Genomic DNA, 19,668 nt, shown 5'->3' on the forward strand with positions numbered 1-19,668 from the left:
CCATTCCAGGGCTTCACCACTCTCATGGGGAAGAACTTCCTCCTCCCCTCCAGCCTGAATCTCCCCACCTCCAGCTTCATTCCATTCCCCCCAGTCCTAGCACTGCCTGAGATCCTGAGCAGTCCCTCCCCAGCCTTCCTGTAGCCCCCTTCAGATCCTGGAAGGCCACAATGAGGTCACCTGGGAGCCTTCTCTTCTGCAGACTGAACAGCCCCAACTCCTTCAGTCTGTCCTCACAGCAGAGCAGCTCCAGCCCTCTGCTCATCCTCCTGGCCCTGCTCTGGACACCTTCCAGCCCCTCCACATCCCTCTTGGAATAGGGGCTCCAGAACTGGAGGCAGGACTCCAGGTGGGGTCTCCCCAGGGCTGAGCAGAGGGGGAGGATCACCTCCCTTGCCCTGCTGGCCACACTTCTCCTGATGCAGCCCAGGAGCTGATTGGCTTTGTGGGCTGCAAGTGCAGACTGAGAGCTCCTGGTGAGCTTTTTGTCCACCAGCACCCCCAAGTCTCTCTCCTCAGGGCTGCTTTCCAGCCACTCACTGCCCAGCCTGGATTTGTGCCTGGGATTGCCTCGACCCAGCTGCAGGACCCTGCCCTTGGTCTTGTTGAACTTCATGAGGTTGGCTTGTGCCCACCTCTGCAGCCTGTCCAGCTCCCTCTGGATGGCCTCCCTTCCCTCCAGCTGTCTGCTGCACCACACAGCTTGGTGTCATCAGCAAACCCCCCCTGGCTGTGTTCCAGGGCAGGGCACCCAGGAACACAGCCAGGAGGGGTTGGAAGCTCTCCACAACCTCCCTGGGCAGCCTGCTCCAGGGCCCCAGCAGCCTCACACCAAACAACCTTCTCCTCCTGCTCAGCTGCAGCCTCCTGGGCTCCACTTTGTGCCCCTTGGCCCTGGGCACCACTCAGCAGAGCCTGGCTCCAGCCTCTTGTCCCCCCCAGACCTTTGTCAGCATTGCTCAGATCTCCTCTCAGCCTTCTCAGAGGAGAGCCTGAAACAGAGATTTGAGTTCAGGATTGCAGATCCCAGAGCCCCACCATGGAGGGGCTGGAAGGGACCCCTGGAGCTCCCCCAGCCCCAGCAGGGCTCCCCCCAGCAGCTTGCCCAGGGGCACAGTGCCCAGGGGGGGTTGGAAGCTCTCCACAACCTCCCTGGGCTCAGCCTGCTCCAGGCCTCCAGCAGCCTCCCCCCAAACTGCTTTCTCCTCCTGCCCTCCACTCTCTGCCCCTTGGGCTGCCCCTGGGCACCACTCAGCAGCTGCCAGCCCCAGCCTCTTGCCCCCCCCCAGCTCCTTCAGCTCTTGCTGAGCATTGCTCAGAGCCCCTCTGGGGCTGCTCTGCTGCAGGCTCTCAGCCCCAGGGCTCAGCCTCTGCTCCTCCCAGAGCTGCTCCAGGGCTCCCCAGCAGCTTCCCAGCCTCCTCTGGCCTCTCTCCAGCCCTCCCCTGGCCCTCTGCAGCTGGGGAGCCCAGGGCTGGCCCCAGGCCTCCTCCAGCTGTGGCCTCCCTGGGTTGGGGGGCAGAGCAGAGGGGCAGCAGAACCTCCCTTGCTCCCTGCTGCCCACACTCCCCTGGCTGCCCCCTGGAATTTGTGCTGTGGAGAGGTCAGGGGAAGGAAATCAAAGGCCAGGAGGCAGAGGCATGGATTCTGCACAGAGTTTATTGAAGGTACAGCTGCAAGTTGGGAGCAAGCAAAGGACAACCACCTCTGTCCACTGACACTCTGAAAGCCTGGAGTCCACCTGTCTGCTGCAGCCAGGGGGCCACCACCATGCAGCTAAGGAGAGGAGGGCAAGGTGCTGGTGGTGTGGAGTTCAGCTCTGCTCTGCCCTGCCAGCAGCTGCTGTGGAACCTCAGCCCAAGAGGAGGGGGCATGACCAGCCCCAGCCTTCTCCTGAGCAGCACCGAGGGCCTCTGCTGCTCTCGCTGCAGGCAGGGAAAGGACCCAGCCTGCAGCTCCAGCCTGTGCCTTGCTTCCTCCTTCTGCAGCTGGCAGGAGCCAAGCTGGATTCCTCATGCAAGAGCTGCAGGAGGAAACAACTCCCTGCTGCAGCGGGGCTCAAGCAGAGAAGGGGAGGCCTGGAGCAGCTTGTCCTGGGGGGTTGTGGATGCCTGGGGGTCTTCAAGGCCAGCTTGGATGTGGCCTTGGGCTGGGGGGAGGGGGTCCCTGCCCATGGCAGGGGGGTTGGAAGGGGATGGCCTTGAAGGTCCCCTCCAACCCAAACCATTCTATCAATCTGTGACTGAAGAGCCAAGGAGGAGGCACTGGAGGTGCTCAGGGCCAGGCTGGATGTGGCCTTGAGCAACCTGCTCTGGTGGGAGGGGTCCCTGCCCACGCTGGGGGGGTTGGAACTGGCTTTGAGCTCCCCTCCAACCCAGCCCCCCTCCATGATTCTGTGGCTGAGGAGCTGAGCAGGAGCCAGGTCTGGACCACGGCTCTGAGCAACCTGGGCTGGTGGGAGGGGTCCCTGCCCACGGCAGGGGGGTTGGAAGGGGATGGCCTTGAAGGTCCCTTCCAACCCAAACCATTCTATCTATGACTGAAGAGCCAAGGAGGAGGCACTGGAGGTGCTCAGGGCCAGGCTGGATGTGGCTCTGAGCAACCTGGGCTGGTGGGAGGGGTCCCTGCCCACGGCAAGGAGGGGAGGGGAGGGGGGGGGGGGTTGGAACTGGCTGAGCCTTGAGGTCCCTTCCACCCCTGAGAGTTCTATGATTGATTCTATGGGGGGAAGTTGTTGTGTGTGTGTGTGTGTCCCCCCAAGAAGGGCAGGCAGGAGAAGGTGGGGGGTTGATCATGCAAGGAGCTGTGGGCAGAGCAGCTGGAGCTGGGCTGTGTGGGGCTGTGCTGGCATGGTTGGGTGACCCCCCCCCGGAGCTGGCAGGAGGAGGAGGAGGAGGAGGGGGGAGGGGGCAATACTGCTGAGTTTTATTCGGGTTTGGGTTCGTTTGGGGGAGGGGTTGGGGTCTTTCTTTTTACTGCAGAAATGCTGACTCTCTTCTCCAGCGCCGCTGGGAGGCTCCCCCCCGGCCCCTACCGAGTTGTCCTGACCACCCGCACGGCCGTGCTGTACCTGCTGCCGGCGCCGCACACCCCCGGCCCGGGGAGGATGACGGCCCCGGGGCTGCACTGCTCCACCCCCGCGCACATCACGTTGCCCAAGGTGCCCACGGCCGGGGCGCACTGGATCCCCCCGTCGGCCGTCAGCACTTCCCTCCCCACGCAGCTCACGGCGCTCCTGGCCCCGAAGCCGGCCCCCACCCGCGGCAGGCAATCCACGCTGCGGGTGCTGAAGCCGGCGCCGCCCACGCCGAAGGAGGAGACCACCCCCAGCCCCCCAGCAGCCCCTCCGGTCTTGACGGAGCATTTGCCACCCAGGCCCGACAGGGACCGGCACTCCCCGACGGTGCCTCCGCCGCTGACCACAGCTGCGGGAGAGAAAGAGCTTCGGTGACTGCCGCGGCCGGGAGAGCCCAGCCCGGGAGCAGCAGCCCGAGCCCGAGCCCGAGCCCGAGGGGGTTAGAGGGAGACTTCAAAGGTTGAAAGACTGAGAAGGAGACTAAGCTTGAAGGACTTAGAAGGAGACTTCTAAGCTTGAAAGATTTAGAAGCAAACTTCTAAGCTTGAAGGACCAAGAAGGAGACTTCTGAGCTGGAAGGAGCAAGAGGGAGACTTCTGAGCTGGAAGGACCCAGAGGGAGACTTCTAGGCTTGAAGGACCCAGAGGGAGACTTCTAGGCTTGAAGGACCTAGAGGGAGACTTCTAGGCTTGAAGGACCCAGAGGAAGACTTCTAGGCTTCAAGGACCTAGAGGGAGACTTCTAGGCTTCAAGGACCCAGAGGGAGACTTCTAGGCTTCAAGGACCCAGAGGGAGACTTCTAGGCTTCAAGGACCTGGAGGGAGACTTCTGAGCTGGAAGAATTTGGCTGTGAGGAAGAAGTTGTTCCCCAGGAGGGTGGTGAGAGCCTGGCCCAGGCTGCCCAGGCAGGTGCTGGAAGCCTCCTCCTCATGCCTGGAGGTCAGGCTGGAGGTGGCTGTGAGCAACCTGCTGTAATGGGAGGGCTCCCTGCCCATGGCAGGGGGTTGGGACTGGCTGAGCCCTGAGCTCCCTTCCAACCCTGACAATTGATGCTATGACTTAGAAGGAAACTTCTAAGCTGGAAGGACCAAGGAGGAAAATTCTAAGCTTGAAAGACCAAGGAGGAGACTCCTGAGCTTGAAGGACCAAGGAGGAAAGTTCTGAGCTGGAAGGACCAAGGAGGAAAGTTCTGAGCTTGAAGGACCAAGGAGGAGACTCCTGAGCTTGAAGGATCAAGGAGGAGACTTCTAAGCTTGAAGGATCAAGGAGGAAAAGTTCTAAGCTGGAAGGACCAAGGAGGAGATTTCTAAGCTGGAAGGACCAAGGAGGAGATTTCTAAGCTGGAAGGACCAAGGAGGAGATTTCTAAGCTTGAAGGACCAAGGAGGAGATTTCTAAGCTGGAAGAACCAAGGAGGAGACTTCTAAGCTTGAAGGACCAAGGAGGAAAGTTCTGAGCTGGAAGAACCAAGGAGGAAAGTTCTAAGCTTGAAAGACCAAGGAGGAAAGTTCTGAGCTGGAAGGACCAAGGAGGAAAGTTCTAAGCTTGAAGGACCAAGAAGGAAAAGTTCTAAGCTGGAAGGACCAAGGAGGAGATTTCTAAGCTTGAAGGACCAAGGAGGAGATTTCTAAGCTGGAAGGACCAAGGAGGAGACTTCTAAGCTTGAAGGACCAAGAAGGAAAAGTTCTAAGCTGGAAGGACCAAGGAGGAAAGTTCTGAGCTTGAAGGACCAAGGAGGAAAGTTCTGAGCTTGGAGGACTTGGAGGGCAAGGAGGGGAAAGCTTCATCCTCTTACCTACGCTGACAGGGTTCCCGGTGCATATCCTGTTGGGAAGAGAAAGGTCTCAGGGAGGTTTTCACTCCTCAGACCCCCAAGCAAACAGAGGAGCTGCCCTCCCATTGCCCCCCCAGGAAGCCTGCAGGCACTGCAGCTCCTCCACCCTCCCAGGTTTGGTCCAAACTGGCCACCAAAGCCCCTTGGATCCCCCTTCCCCAGGCCCCATCAGCATCTTAACTTCCCATCCTCCACGAGCAGGGGATGTGGCTGCATGTGGCTCCCATGGGGAGGGAAAAGGGGAGAAGGTCCCCTCTGCACCCATGGGGAGGGAAGAGGGGAAAGGACCTTTCTGCACCCCTGGGGAGGGGAAAGGGGAAAGGGGAAAGGGGAAAGGACCTCTCTGCACCCCTGGGGAGGGAAAAGGGGAAAGGACCTCTCTGCACCCATGGGGAGGGAATAATGTGGAGGTCTCCTCTGCACTTAGGGGGACAGAAAAAGGAGTCAAGGACCTCTCTGCACCCCTTGGGAAGGAAAAGGACTCAAGGACCTCTCTGCATCCCTGGGGAGGGAAAAGGGTGGAGGTCCCCTCTGCACCTATGGGGAGGCAAAAAGGGGGGGAAGGTCCTCTCTACACCCATGGGGAGGGAAAAGGAGCCAAGGACCTCTCTGCACCCATAGGGAGGGAAAAGGAGCCAAGGACCTCTCTGCACCCATGGGGAGGGAAAAGGGGAAAGGACCTCTCTGCACCCATGGGGAGGGAAAAGGAGTCAAGGACCTCTCTACACCCATGGGAGGGAAAAGAGGTGAAGGTCCCCTCTGCCCCCATGGGGAGGGAAAAGGAGCCAAGGTCCCCTCTGCCCCCATGGGGAGGGAAAAGGAGCCAAGGACCTCTCTACACCCATGGGGAGGGAAAAGGAGTCAAGGACCTCTCTACACCCATGGGAGGGAAAAGAGGTGAAGGTCCCCTCTGCCCCCATGGGGAGGGAAAAGGAGCCAAGGTCCCCTCTGCCCCCATGGGGAGGGAAATGGAGCCAAGGACCTCTCTGCACCTCTGGGGAGGGAAAAAGAGCCAAGGACCTCTCTGCACCCATGGGGAGGGAAAAGGAGTCAAGGACCTCTCTGCACCCATGGGGAGGGAAAAGGAGCCAAGGACCTCTCTGCACCCCTGGGGAGGGAAAAGAGGTGAAGGTGCCCTCTGCCCCCCCCGGGTGGCCGCCCCCCAGCTCTGCCTTCTGGCGCTGGGCTTCTCCCTGCCGGGCTCCAAGGCGCGGCCGGCCCCTACCTGCTCTCCTCTCCCTCCAGCAGGGTCCTGTAGGTGGCAATCTCGATGTCCAGGGCCAGCTTGACGTTGAGCAGCTCCTGGTAGTCCCTGAGCAGGCATGCCATCTTGTCCTTGGCCTGCTGCAGGGCCGTCTGCAGGTCCATCAGCTTCTGCCGGGCGTCCTTGAGGGCGCAGTCGCCGCGCTGCTCGGCGTCGCAGATGGCTGTCTGCAGGGCGGCGATCTGGGGGCCGCCAGGGCCCAGGGGGGAGGTCAGGAGGCCTCTGCACAAGGCCCCTCCTGCACCCCCTTTGCTCCTCAGCTGGGGGCTGCCAGAGAGCCTAGGCTGAAGGGGTGGGGGGACACACACCCCTCCCTCATGGCCGAGGGGGATGGGGCGAGGGGGATGGGGGTGGACGTGTGGTGGCCAAGCTGGCTGGGATGAAGGCCACCAGGGTGGACTCCTGGGGTGGGTCTGGGGTGAAGGGGGTGGGGGTGGTGGACCTGGGGTGGGTCTGGGGTGAGGGGAATGATGGTGGACATGGGATGGGTCTGGGGGGAAGGGGGTGGGGGTGGTGGACATGGGGTGAGTCTGGGGTAAAGGGGATGGGGGTGGACATGGGGTGGGTCTGGGGTGAAGGGGATGGGGGTGGTGGCCATGGGGTGGGTCTGGGGTGAAGGGGGTGGGGGTGGACATGGGGTGGGTCTGGGGTGAAGGGGATGGGGGTGGTGGACATGGGGTGGGTCTGGGGTGAAGGGGATGGGGGTGGACATGTGGTGGGTCTGGGGTGAAGGGGATGGGGGTGGACATGTGGTGGGTCTGGGGTGAAGGGGATGGGGATGGTGGCCATGGGGTGGGTCTGGGATGAAGGGGGTGGTGGTGGCCATGTGGTGGGTCTGGGGTGAAGGGGATGAGGATGGTGGACATGTGGTGGGTCTGGGATGAAGGGGGTGGTGGTGGCCATGTGGTGGGTCTGGGGTGAAGGGGATGGGGATGGTGGCCATGGGGTGGGTCTGGGGTGAAGGGGATGAGGGTGGTGGACATGGGGTGGGTCTGGGGTGAAGGGGATGAGGATGGTGGACATGTGGTGGGTCTGGGGTGAAGGGGATGGGGATGGTGGACATGGGATGGGTCTGGGGTGAAGGGGGTGGGGGTGGTGGCCATGGGGTGGGTCTGGGGTGAAGGGGATGGGGATGGTGGCCATGTGGTGGCCGACATGTGGTGGCCAAGCTGTATGGATGGAGGAGTTGGGTGTCCCTGTGAGGCTCAGTGCTGCTCCTTCCTGCACCACCAGCAGAAGAGGAGCTACAAAGCATCAGCTGGAGCTGGGCTGGGAGGCTCTCTGCAGCTCAGGTGAAGGCCTTGGCTGGAGAAGTTGCCCTCCCCCCTGCCCAGGCAGCACCCAGGCCTTGCCCCCACCTGCTTCTTGACGTTGTCTGACTCGCACTGCAGCTTCTGGATCATCCTGTTGAGCTCAGCTATCTCGCTCTGGTTGTTCCTCAGGTCATCACAGAACTTGCCCCTGCTGCTGTGGAGCTCCTCCAGCTATGGCATGGGAAGAGGAGGGCACTGAAACACCCCCAGCAGCGCCCCCAGGCGAGGTGGAGCCTCTCCAGAGCCTCCTTGATGCTGATGCTCCCAAGGGAGCACCGAGACCTGACCTCAGCCCAGCCTGGATGGCAGCTCTGGGGAGGCCCTGAGGGTTTGCCCCATGGGAAGGGGAGGTGCTCCTGCTGGAGCTGCACAGAGGAGACCTCTCTGAGGCCACACCAGGACCTGCTGTGCTCACAGCCAAGCCTCCAAGCTCAGCTTTCAGCCTGGGTTGGGCTTTGTGCCATGGGCAAACCTCTGTGGGGTGGCTTGGGGCTGAGTGCCAGAGGACAGAAGTGGTCCTTGGGGGGCTGGTGGCCAAGGGGCTGTGGGGTGGCTTGGGGTTCAGTCCCAGAGGACAGAAGTGGTCCTTGGGGGGCTGGTGGCCAAGGGGCTGTGGGGTGGCTTGGAGCTGAGTCCCAGAGGACAGAAAGGGTCCTTGGGGGGCTGGTGGCCACGGGGCCAGCTGGGGGTGGCAACACTCACTCTGGGGAGGTCCTGAGTGCCCTATGGGAAGGGGAGGTGCACAGAGGAGGCCTCTCTGAAGCCACACCAGGACCTGCTGTGCTCACAGCCAAGCCTCCAAGCTCAGCTTTCAGCATGGGTTGGGCTTTGTGCCATGGGCAAACCTCTGTGGGATGGCTTAGGGTTGAGTCCCAGAGGACAGAAAGGGTCCTTGGGGGGCTGGTGGCCAAGGGGCTGTGGGGGGGCTTGGAGCTGAGTGCCAGAGGACAGAAAGGGTCCTTGGGGGGCTGGTGGCCAAGGGGCTGTGGGGTGGCTTGGAGCTGAGTGCCAGAGGACAGAAAGGGTCCTTGGGGGGCTGGTGGCCAAGGGGCTGTGGGGTGGCTTGGGGCTGAGTCCCAGAGGACAGAAAGGGTCCTTGGGGGGCTGGTGGCCACGGGGCTGGCTGGGGCTGGGGACACTCACCCTGGTTTGGTAGAAAGCCTCCACCTCAGCCTTGCTCTTCTGGGCAATCTCCTCGTAGCAGCACTCCACGCTCTTGATGATGCCTTCCATGTCCAGGTCGCGGCTGTTGTCCATTTGCACGATGACAGAGGTGTCACACAGCTGGCAGTCCAGCTGAGCTCTCTCCTGCAACAGCCAGCCCAGCTCACCCCTGCCCTCAGCCAGCCCAAACCACCTGCCCCCAGCCAAGGAGGGGCTGGGGAGAAGCAGGAGGGGGTGGGGGGGGAGGTTCTGCCATCAGCACCCAAGTGGAGCAAGGAGAGGTGGGAGAGGACCTCCCAACAGCACCCAACTGGAGCAAGGAGGGGTGGGGGAGGACCTCCCATCAGCACCCAACTGGAACACAGAGGGGTGGGGGAGGACCTCCCATCAGCACCCAACTGGAGCACAGAGGGGTGGGGGAGGACCTCCCAACAGCACCCAACTGGAGCACAGAGGGGAGGGGGAGGACCTCCCAACAGCACCCAACTGGAGCACAGAGGGGTGGGGGAGGACCTCCCAACAGCACCCAACTGGAGCACAGAGGGGTGGGGGAGGACCTCCCAACAGCACCCAACTGGAGCACACAGAGGTGGGGGAGGACCTCCCAACAGCACCCAACTGGAGCACAGAGGGGTGGGGGAGGACCTCCCAACAGCACCCAACTGGAGCACAGAGGGGTGGGGGAGGACCTCCCAACAGCACCCAACTGGAGCACGGAGGGGTGGGGGAGGACCTCCCAACAGCACCCAACTGGAGCAAGGAGGGGTGGGGGAGGACCTCCCAACAACACCCAACTGGAGCACAGAGGGGTGGGGGAGGACCTCCCATCAGCACCCAACTGGAGCAAGGAGGGGTGGGGGAGGACCTCCCAACAACACCCAACTGGAGCACACAGAGGTGGGGGAGGACCTCCCATCAGCACCCAACTGAAGCACAGAGGGGTGGGGGAGGACCTCCCATCAGCACCCAACTGGAGCAAGGAGGGGTGGGGGAGGACCTCCCATCAGCACCCAACTGGAGCAAGGAGGGGTGGGGGAGGACCTCCCATCAGCACCCAACTGGAGCACACAGAGGTGGGGGAGGACCTCCCAACAGCACCCAACTGGAGCAAGGAGGGGAGGGGGAGGACCTCCCAACAGCACCCAACTGGAGCAAGGAGGGGAGGGGGAGGACCTCCCATCAGCACCCAACTGGAGCACAGAGGGGTGTGGGAGGACCTCCCAACAGCACCCAACTGGAGCAAGGAGGGGTGGGGGAGGACCTCCCAACAGCACCCAACTGGAGCAAGGAGAGGTGGGGGAGGACCTCCCAACAACACCCAACTGGAGCACAGAGGGGTGGGGGAGGACCTCCCAACAACACCCAACTGGAGCACAGAGGGGTGGGGGAGGACCTCCCATCAGCACCCAACTGGAGCAAGGAGGGGTGGGGGAGGACCTCTCATCAACACCCAACTGGAGCAAGGAGGGGTGGGGGAGGACCTCCCAACAGCACCCAGCTGGAGCACAGAGGGGTGGGGGAGGACCTCCCATCAGCACCCAACTGGAGCACACAGAGGTGGGGGAGGACCTCCCAACAGCACCCAACTGGAGCAAGGAGGGGAGGGGGAGGAACTCTCATCAACACCCAACTGGAGCAAGGAGGGGTGGGGGAGGTTCCCCCATGAGCTTGGGGGTCTGCAGGGGGCTGGTTGGTTGCCACACAGACTCTGGCAGCTGGGCCCTGCTTTGGGGGCCCAGGATGGGATTGCTGCATGGAGTTCCTGAAGGAAGGGGGGAGGAGGACCCTGGTGGAGCCCCTGGAGTGACTGCAGCTGGGGGGTTCTGGCTGCTCCAGCAGCTCCCTGGGCTCTGACTCCCCCAGGGGCAGCAGCTCTGGGGCCCTTTGGCTGCCTGGATGACCATGGAAGGGTTTTGGGGTTGGGTTGGTGTTGGCCTGGATGATCTTGGAGGGGTTTTGGGGTTGGGTTGATGTTGGCCTGGATGATCTTGGAGGGGTTTTGGGGTTGGGTTGGTGTTGGCCTGGATGATCTTGGAGGGGTTTTGGGGTTGGGTTGGTGTTGGCCTGGATGATCTTGGAGGGATTTTGGGGTTGGGTTGATGTTGGCCTGGATGACCATGGAGGGGTTTTGGGGGTGGGTTGGTGTTGGCCTGGATGATCTTGGAGGGGTTTTGGGGTTGGGTTGGTGTTGGCCTGGATGATCTTGGAGGGGTTTTGGGGTTGGGTTGATGTTGGCCTGGATGATCTTGGAGGGGTTTTGGGGTTGGGTTGGTGTTGGCCTGGATGATCTTGGAGGGGTTTTGGGGTTGGGTTGGTGTTGGCCTGGATGATCTTGGAGGGATTTTGGGGTTGGGTTGATGTTGGCCTGGATGACCATGGAGGGGTTTTGGGGGTGGGTTGGTGTTGGCCTGGATGATCTTGGAGGGGTTTTGGGGTTGGGTTGGTGTTGGCCTGGATGACCATGGAGGGGTTTTGGGGTTGGGTTGATGTTTGCCTGGATGATCTTGGAGGGGTTTTGGGGTTGGGTTGATGGTTGGGCTCCATGATCTTGGAGGGGTTTTGGGGGTGGGTTGATGGTTGGGCTCCATGACCTTGGAGGGGTTTTGGGGTTGGGTTGATGTTGGCCTGGATGACCATGGAGGGGTTTTGGGGTTGGGTTGGTGTTGGCATGGATGATCATGGAAGGATTTTGGAGTTGGGTTGGTGTTGGCCTGGATGATCTTGGAGGGGTTTTGGGGTTGGGTTGATGGTTGGGCTCCATGACCTTGGAGGGGTTTTGGGGTTGGGTTGGTGTTGGCCTGGATGATCTTGGAGGGATTTTGGGGTTGGGTTGATGTTGGCCTGGATGATCATGGAAGGATTTTGGAGTTGGGTTGGTGTTGGCCTGGATGATCTTGGAGGGGTTTTGGGGTTGGGTTGATGGTTGGGCTCCATGACCTTGGAGGGGTTTTGGGGGTGGGTTGATGGTTGGGCTCCATGACCTTGGAGGGGTTTTGGGGGTGGGTTGATGGTTGGGCTCCATGACCTTGGAGGGGTTTTGGGGGTGGGTTGATGGTTGGGCTCCATGACCTTGGAGGGGTTTTGGGGGTGGGTTGATGGTTGGGCTCCATGACCTTGGAGGGGTTTTGGGGGTGGGTTGATGGTTGGGCTCCATGACCTTGGAGGGGTTTTGGGGGTGGGTTGATGGTTGGGCTCCATGACCTTGGAGGGGTTTTGGGGGTGGGTTGATGGTTGGGCTCCATGACCTTGGAGGGGTTTTGGGGGTGGGTTGGTGTTGGCCTGGATGATCATTGAGGGATTTTGGGGGTGGGTTGATGGTTGGGCTCCATGACCTTGGAGGGGTTTTGGGGTTGGGTTGATGGTTGGGCTCCATGACCTTGGAGGGGTTTTGGGGGTGGGTTGATGGTTGGGCTCCATGACCTTGGTGGGAATTTGGGGGTGGGTTGATGGTTGGGCTCCATGACCTTGGAGGCCTTCTCCAACCCAAACCATTCCATGAGTCTCCAAAATGCTTGGGGTTGTGGAGAGTGAGATGCTCAGCTGGGTGCCAGGGGTGGCTTGGGTTGGAATTTGAGGGGTGGTCTGGAGCCAGAGAGCAACCAAGAGCAGCCTCAGCCTGCCCCAAGGGTCTGCAGTGGGGGTGGGGACAAAGCCATGCAAGGAGGATCAGATTTGGGGGATGAAATGCCAGGATCTGGGGGGGGAGCTGCCTGTCCCTGGGCTTAGTTTTGGTGTTAGAGCTCGGAGGAGCTGCAGGGCAGGGGGCTGGGAGCTCTTACCTCAGCATAGATGCACTTCAAGAACTCCAGCTGCTGCCTCAGGAGTCCAACCCTCACCTCCAGCTCCTCCTTGGTCAGGTAGAGGCAGTCCACATCCTGCAGAGACAGCACAGGCTGGGTGAGGAGAGGTGAAGCGAGGAGGAGCTGCTGTGGGGGAGCCCTCCCTGCAGCAGGATGACCTCTGAGGCCCCTTCCAACCCACTCCCTGCCATGGCTCTGTGATTTCCAGCCCTCAGGCTCTGGAGTTGTGTTGTTGGCGCTCCCCAGCCTGGGAGGGCTCCTCCAGGTCCCTTGGGTTCCCTCTGCTTGGGGGCTACCTGCCGAGGGCTCAGGCAGAGTCATGGTTCCAGGACTTCCCATTCCTCTCCCTGGCCTCACCCCCAGGGTTTTGCCCACACTCCTGGCACCCCTCCCTCCTCTCCCTGCTCCCCCTGGCCCTGCTCCCCCTGGCCCTCCTTTCCCTGCTCCCCCTGGCCCTGATCCCCCTGGCCCTCCTCTCCCTGCTCCCCCTGGCCCTCCTCTCCCTGCTCCCCCTGGCCCTGCTCCCCCTGCTCTCCCTTCTCCCCCTGGCCCTCCTCTCCCTGCTCCCTCTGGCCCTCCTCTCCCTGCTCCCCCTGGCCCTTCTCCCCCTGCTCTCCTTGGTACTCCTGTGCCTGCTCTCCTTGGCCCTTCTCTCCCTGGCCCTCTTCTCCCTCTCCCTCCTCCCCCTGGCCCTGGCCCCAGGCTCTCACCTTCTTGAGGACCACAAACTCGTTCTCAGCAGCCGTGCGCTTGTTGATCTCATCCTCATACCTGCAGGAGGAAGGGAGAGAGGGGTGGGATGCAGAGCCCCAGAGGTGCCCTCCCCACCACCCCAGTGACCAGTGGAGACCGTGGGGAGTGTGTGCTTAAAGCCAGAGCCTCTCCCCAGTGCCTTTGAGGCTCCTCTCTGGTTTTTGGCTCGTCCCCACCCAGCGCTTTGAAGCCGTCCACGCCGGCAGCGTCTGCAGTGAGGTGGCAGAAAGGAGGCCAAGCCACTAGAAAAGCAAAGCCCTGGACCTCTGCTGGAGGCTTGGGTTTGCTCCCTCCAGCCCTGCTGCTCTCTCTGATCCTCCTCTGCTGGAGCAGCCAGGACTCTGCCCTGGGTGTTTGTGGGGCAGCTGTGGCCAAGAAAGCCTGGAGGGAAGGTCAGGAGCTTGAGCAACCTCTGCGGCTCCCAGCTGCGAGGGGAAGGAAAGCCAGGAGCTGCTGACCAACTCATTGGCACCTAGGAGAACTCTCCCAAGATGACTCCAGGAGTTTGACCTCCTTGGGTGCTGGCTCAGCAGAGAAAAGCCTCTGAGCTGCTTGGCTGAACCTGCACAAAGCATTTGCCTTTGAACCCCTGCTGGGTGCCAGCAGCCAGCGTCCTGCGGGATGGCTCAGCAGGGCAGGCAGGGAGCTGCTGAGGAGCAGCTGCAGCTTAGCTTAAAGCAAACCATTCCAACATTCCCTCTGGGAACCCCGCTGGAGAGGGCCTGGGGTGCAGGCAAAGAGGCTGAGGGGTTTGTGGCAGCATGGGGAGGAGATGTGGGGGAGCCACAGGCACAGGAGGTGGTGAGAGATCTGATAGAGCCAACCGCGGTGCTGAGCAGGAGCCCCAGGGGGAGGGAAAGTGGTTCCCTGCCCCTCTGCCGCGGGAGGCTCTGCAGCTGGGGAGGTCTCCCAGTCCACCACAGCCTCAGAGGGGCAGCCAGGGGACCCCAGCAGGGGAAACCAGCCCAGCACTGCTCTTGCTGCCCTCCTCCCCTCCCTGGGCCCCACTTGCTGGACCCACCCAGGGCAGCTGCCCTGCTCTCAGGCTCAGGAGCAGCAGCCAGGGCCGGGCTCTGGGCTGCAGCTGCCCTGCTCTCAGGCTCAGGAGCAGCAGCCAGGGCCAGGCTCTGGGCTGCAGCTGCTCTGCTCTCAGGCTCAGGAGCATCAGCCAGGGCTGGGCTCTGGGCTGCAGCTGCCCTGCTCTCAGGCTCAGGAGCAGCAGCCAGGGCTGGGCTCTGGGCTGCAGCTGCTCTGCTCTCAGGCTCAGGAGCAGCAGCCAGGGCTGGGCTCTGGGCTGCAGCTGCTCTGCTCTCAGGCTCAGGAGCAGCAGCCAGGGCTGGGCTCTGGGCTGCAGCTGCTCTGCTCTCAGGCTCAGGAGCAGCAGCCAGGGCTGGGCTCTGGGCTGCAGCTGCCCTGCTCTCAGGCTCAGGAGCAGCAGCCAGGGCCAGGCTCTGGGCTGCAGCTGCTCTGCTCTCAGGCTCAGGAGCAGCAGCCAGGGCTGGGCTCTGGGCTGCAGCTGCTCTGCTCTCAGGCTCAGGAGCAGCAGCCAGGGCTGGGCTCTGGGCTGCAGCTGCCTTGGTCTCAGGCTCAGGAGCAGCAGCCAGGGCCAGGCTCTGGGCTGCAGCTGCTCTGCTCTCAGGCTCAGGAGCAGCAGCCAGGGCCAGGCTCTGGGCTGCAGCTTCCCTCTGCTTGCTACTCACTTGCACTTGAACTCCTGAACCAGGTCCCTGAGGCAACGCTCCTCGTTCTCCAGCCTCTCTCTCTCCCCCAGCACACACTCCAGCTGCTTCCTCAGGTTGCAGATGAAGTTCTCAAACACAGGCTCCAGGTTCCTCCTGGAAGCAGGCAGCACATACTGCTGCAGCAGCTCCCACTTGGTGGTCAGCACTTTGTTCTGCTGCTCCAGCAGCCGCACCTGGGGGGGAAGCAAAAGGAGGGAGGAGAGTGAGGCAAGAACTCCACCTGCTCCCCAACCAAGGCATTGGATGGTTCTCCACTGCTCATGCAACAACTCCACCTGGTCCCAAACTAAGGCACTTGGATGGTTCTCCACTGCTCATGCAACAACTCCACCTGGTCCCAAACTAAGGCACTTGGAGGGTTCTCCACTTCTCAAGCAACAAATCTCCCTGGACCTAAAGTAAGGCACTTGGGAAGTTCTCCACTGGTCATGCAACAACTCTACTTAGTCCTGAACTCAGGCACTTGAAGGGTTCTCCACTTGAGTAACAACTCCACCTGGTCCCCAACCAAGGCACTTGGGAAGTTCTCTGCTTCTCATGCCACAGCTCCACCTGGTCCCAGACTAAGTCACTTAGGAAGTTCTCCACTGCTCATGCAGCAACTCCACCTGGTCCTGCACTAAGGCACTTGGGAAGTTCTCTGCTTCTCATGCAGCAACTCCACCTGGGCCTGAACTAAGGCACTTAGGAAGTTCTCCACTGCTCATGCCATAACTCCACCTGGTCCCAAACTAAGGCACTTGGATGGTTCTCTACTTGAGTAACAACTCCACCTGGTCCCCAACCAAGGCACTTGGGAAGTTCTCTGCTTCTCATGCAACAACTCCACCTGGTCCCAGACTAAGGCACTTAGGAAGTTCTCCACTGCTCATGCAGCAACTCCACCTGGTCCGAAACTAAGGCACTTGGAGGGTTCTCCACCTGTCAAGCAACAAATCTCCCTGGACCTAAAGTAAGACACTTGGGAAGTTCTCCACTGCTCATGCAGCAACTCCACCTGGGCCTGAACTAAGGCACTTGGGAAGTTCTCCACTGCTCATGCAGCAACTCCACCTGGTCCCAGACTAAGTCACTTAGGAAGTTCTCCACTGCTCATGCAGCAACTCCACCTGGTCCCCAACCAAGGCACTTGGGAAGTTCTCTGCTTCTCATGCAACAACTCCACCTGGTCCCAGACTAAGGCACTTGGAGGGTTCTCCACTTCTCATGCAACAAATCTACCTGGACCTAAAGTAAGGCACTTGGATGATTCTCCACTTGAGTAACAACTCCACCTGGTCCCAGACTAAGTCACTTAGGAAGTTCTCCACTGCTCATGCAGCAACTCCACCTGGTCCCAGACTAAGGCACTTGGGAAGTTCTCTGCTTCTCATGCCACAGCTCCACCTGGGCCTGAGAGGCACTTGGGAAGCTCTCCACTTCCAAAAGGAGAAGACTGAGAACCACATCAGCATAAAATGAGACATGCAAATGGAGAGGAGCTGAGGGAGAGCAGCATCTCCTCCCTGCTGAACCTGGTCCCACCCAGGACTTGCAGCACAGGCTGAGCAACGCTGTGGTGAGGCCAATCCTCTGCTTAAGCAAATCTCAGCTCCAAGCCAGCACCACCTCTCCCCCTGCCACCCCTCCACTGCCTCCTCTGATGAGCCCTGACGGCATTCAAAGCTCCATCCAGGCTCTCATTTGCCTGCATCTGATTCCAGCTCCAGCCTTGGATGTTTCTCATGCCTTTCACTCCTAGATTAAAGAGCTCTGGAGGAGCTTTCTGGGGCATGAATAAATCAGGGGCAGGTTTTGTCTTTCCAAATGGCAGGAAGAGGAGGTAAGAGCTGGTCTGGTTTTTCCCAGCTGCAGAACAGCTCAGAAGGAAAAGAGACAACCCAGAATCAAGATCAGACAGAGCCAAGAGCTCTCTGCCATTGGCAGAATGGTTTCCTGTAGCTCATCTCGGACCAGGAATGGAAACCAGGGAGGGATCAAAGTGGCAGCCACCAAAGTCTTTCATTCAGGGTGCAGAGGAAGAGGGAAGTTGGAGTTGGTCATCTCCCAGGGGGAGATTTAGGCTGGAGAGGAGGAAGACATTGGTTAGAGTGAGACCTTAGAGAAGCCTCCCAGCAGCTGAAGAGGCTCCAGGAGGGCTGGACAGGGACCTGGGACAAGGGCTGGGAGGGACAGGATGGGGGGAGATGGATTGGAGCTGGGAGAGGAGAGATTGAGAGTGGAGAGGAGGAAGAAAGCCTTGAGAGTGAGGCTGGGGAGAGCCTGGCAGAGGCTGCCCAGGGAGGCTGTGGCTGCTTCCTCCCTGGGGGTGCTGAGGGCCAGGCTGGATGAGGCCCTGAGCAGCCTGGGCTGGGGGAAGGTGTCCCTGGGCATGGCAGGGGCTTGGAGCTGGCTGAGCTTTGAGCTCCCTCCCAACCCAGATCCATTCCATGATTCTCTGAACCAGTCTCTAATCTTGGCCCAGCACAGCCACCTCCTGCCCTCCCCAGAGGTGCTGAGCAGCCTCTTCCTTTGCCTCTCTGCATGGCAGGGGCTTGGAGCTGGCTGAGCCTTGAGCTCCCTTCCAACCCAACCCATTCCAGGGCTCTCTGATTCTGCCCAGACATCCCTTCCTACATCTCCTTGATGGAGCCCAGAGCCTACTCCCAAGGTGCAGAAGTCCTCTGGAGTTCAGAGAGCTGCGCTGGGGATGGCAGAGAACTCATCTGTGACCAAACCTCCTCCTTTGCCTGTTCCTATTTCCATGTCTCCAGCCCTTCTCTCACAGCTTGGGACTCACTGCCTCCCTGCACTGTGCTCCTGCTGCAGCTCTCTAGCAGGCTGGTGCCCACCAAAAGGTCAAACCCCAATGTGGGAGCCTCAGTGGGGAGGCTTAGATCCCAACAGTCTCCAGCTGAGGACCACCAGGGTCCATCAGGATCACAGGACCAGAGGATGTGAGGGCTTGGAAGGGACCTCTGAAGGTCATCCAGTCCAACCCCCCCTGCCAGGAGCACAGAACCCAGCACAGGTCCCCCAGGAACACATCCAGGGCAGGAGGCTCCACAACCTCTCTGGGCAGCCTGCTCCAGGGCTCTGGGAGCCTCCCAGGGCAGAAGTTTTCCCTTCTGTTCTCAAGGAGCCTTCCCTGGGTCCCCCTCTGCTCATTCTGCCATTTGTGTTGCTGCTGCTGCAGCCTTGCAGCCAAGGCTGGCCCCAAACCAACCTCTGCTGGCTGCCAGGGTTGGCTCTGCTGGGAGCTCACAGGCTCAGAGGATGCTGGGGGTTGGAAAGGACCTCTGAGGATGTCGACCTCTGAGGATGTCAAGGGTTGGAAAGGACCTCTGAGGATGTCAGGGGTTGGAAAGGACCTCTGGAGATCTTCCAGTCCAACCCCCTGCCAGGGCAGGACCACAGAATCCAGCACAGGTCCCCCGGGAACACATCCAGGGAAGGAGGCTCCACAGCCTCTCTGGGCAGCCTGCTCCAGGGCTCTGCGACCCTCCCGGTGCAGCAGCTCCTGCTGGAGCCGAGGGGGAACCTCCTGCGCCGCAGGCTGCCATCCCCTGCAGCCCATGCGAGGGGCGGCTGCCAGGAGGAGCAGCCGCCGAGGGTCCCCGCGGAGCCCCGGGGCCGGGGCGGGGGGCGCCGGCTCTCACCTTGTCGATGAAGCAGGCGAACTGGTTGTTGAGGTTCTTGATCTGCTCCTTCTCGTGGGTCCTCACTTGGCACTCCTCGGGGTCAACCCCCACGCAGAGAGGCTTGAGGAGCTCCGGGTGGATGCTGACTCCCCGGATGCCTTCGGATCGCCCTCCGACGCCCAGCCCCACGCCGCCGCCGTAGCCTCCCACGGCCACGCCGTCCCCGAGCCCCCTGTAGCCGCCCAGCCCTCCGTAGGCGCCGCAGCCCCCGAAGCCCACGACGGTGCCCACGCCGCCGAAGCGACCTCCTCCTCCTCCTCCTCCGTAAGCCAGGCCGCAGCGCCCGGCCCCGCCGTAGACGACTCCGCCGCCGCCGCCCCGGCAGCTGCCCCCGAAGGAAATCCTTTGCCCCCTGCCCAGGTCGCAGACGCTGCGGCTGCTGAAGCCGGCCCCGAGCCCGCACCTCCTGCCCACCGGCTGGCAGACGGAGGCCGAGCTGGCGTTGCCCCTACCCAGGGCACAGACGGCAGAGGCAGAGGAGAAGCCTCTCCTGCCCAGCAAGGAGCTGGAGGTGTAGCACTGTCGACTCATGGCCGCGGTGGTGGAGGAGGAGGAGGAGGAGGATGAGGATGAGGATGAGGAGGACCTGGAGCTGGGCAGCGAGGCAGGAGAGCGAGGAGCGAGGAGCGGCGGAGGAGGAGGAGGAGGAGAGCTCCTTTGGCTTCTCCCAGGCGCTGCCCTGCGCCTTTTATACCTTCGAGGAGGTGCCTGGGATGCAAAAGCAGCAGCAAAAACCAAACCCAGTTTAATTTCTCCGCTGGGTTTGGCCTGCCTGGCAGCAAAGGAATTGGCTTCCAACCTCTACCCAGCCGCAGCAAAGGCTTCCACCTCGCTGCGAGAAGAAGGGGGAAATTAAGCTAAACTGCTTGGCTTGCAAGCTTCAGGTTCAGGCCTCGCATTTGGCTTCATTAATCTGCTTCCTTATTGTGTAATTAGAAGTCGAGGCAAAGCCTTCCAAGGGGGTTTTTAACCCCTGGGCCCCCGCTGCACGGCCGGGCTGCGCCGCGGCGGCGTTCCGGGCAAGCCCTCCAGAGAGACCTCCTGC

General features: G+C 61.3%; 1 protein-coding gene across 1 annotated transcript; it reads right to left on the minus strand.

Annotated features, from left to right (window-relative positions):
* Positions 1 to 1,639: 1,639 nt before the first annotated feature.
* On the minus strand, positions 1,640 to 19,298 carry LOC137458830 (keratin, type II cytoskeletal 6B-like). The gene is made up of 9 exons (XM_068170120.1): positions 18,582 to 19,298; positions 14,902 to 15,116; positions 13,159 to 13,219; positions 12,428 to 12,523; positions 8,628 to 8,792; positions 7,530 to 7,655; positions 6,133 to 6,353; positions 4,869 to 4,897; positions 1,640 to 3,423 (listed from the first exon to the last, which is right to left on the minus strand). The coding sequence occupies exons 1-9, from the start codon at positions 19,152 to 19,154 to the stop codon at positions 3,029 to 3,031; spliced, it is 1,881 nt and encodes a 626-aa protein (XP_068026221.1). The 5' UTR covers positions 19,155 to 19,298; the 3' UTR covers positions 1,640 to 3,028.
* Positions 19,299 to 19,668: the final 370 nt, after the last annotated feature.

Source organism: Melanerpes formicivorus, unplaced genomic scaffold (genome assembly GCF_026170545.1).
Source record: "Melanerpes formicivorus ecotype bairdi unplaced genomic scaffold, bMelFor1.0.p_v2 SCAF_286, whole genome shotgun sequence".
NCBI classification, from domain to species: Eukaryota; Metazoa; Chordata; class Aves; order Piciformes; family Picidae; genus Melanerpes; species Melanerpes formicivorus.

Bases quoted from the DNA above. Each gene is read 5' to 3' on its own strand.
- LOC137458830 (XM_068170120.1), bottom strand. From the start codon at position 19,154: ATGAGTCGACAGTGCTACACCTCCAGCTCCTTGCTGGGCAGGAGAGGC. The intron at 12,524-13,158 runs GTGAGAGCCTGG...CTGTCTCTGCAG, and splicing joins AGTTTGTGGTCCTCAAGAAG to GATGTGGACTGCCTCTACCT. The intron at 8,793-12,427 runs GTAAGAGCTCCC...TGGCTGTTGCAG, and splicing joins TGAAGTGCATCTATGCTGAG to GAGAGAGCTCAGCTGGACTG.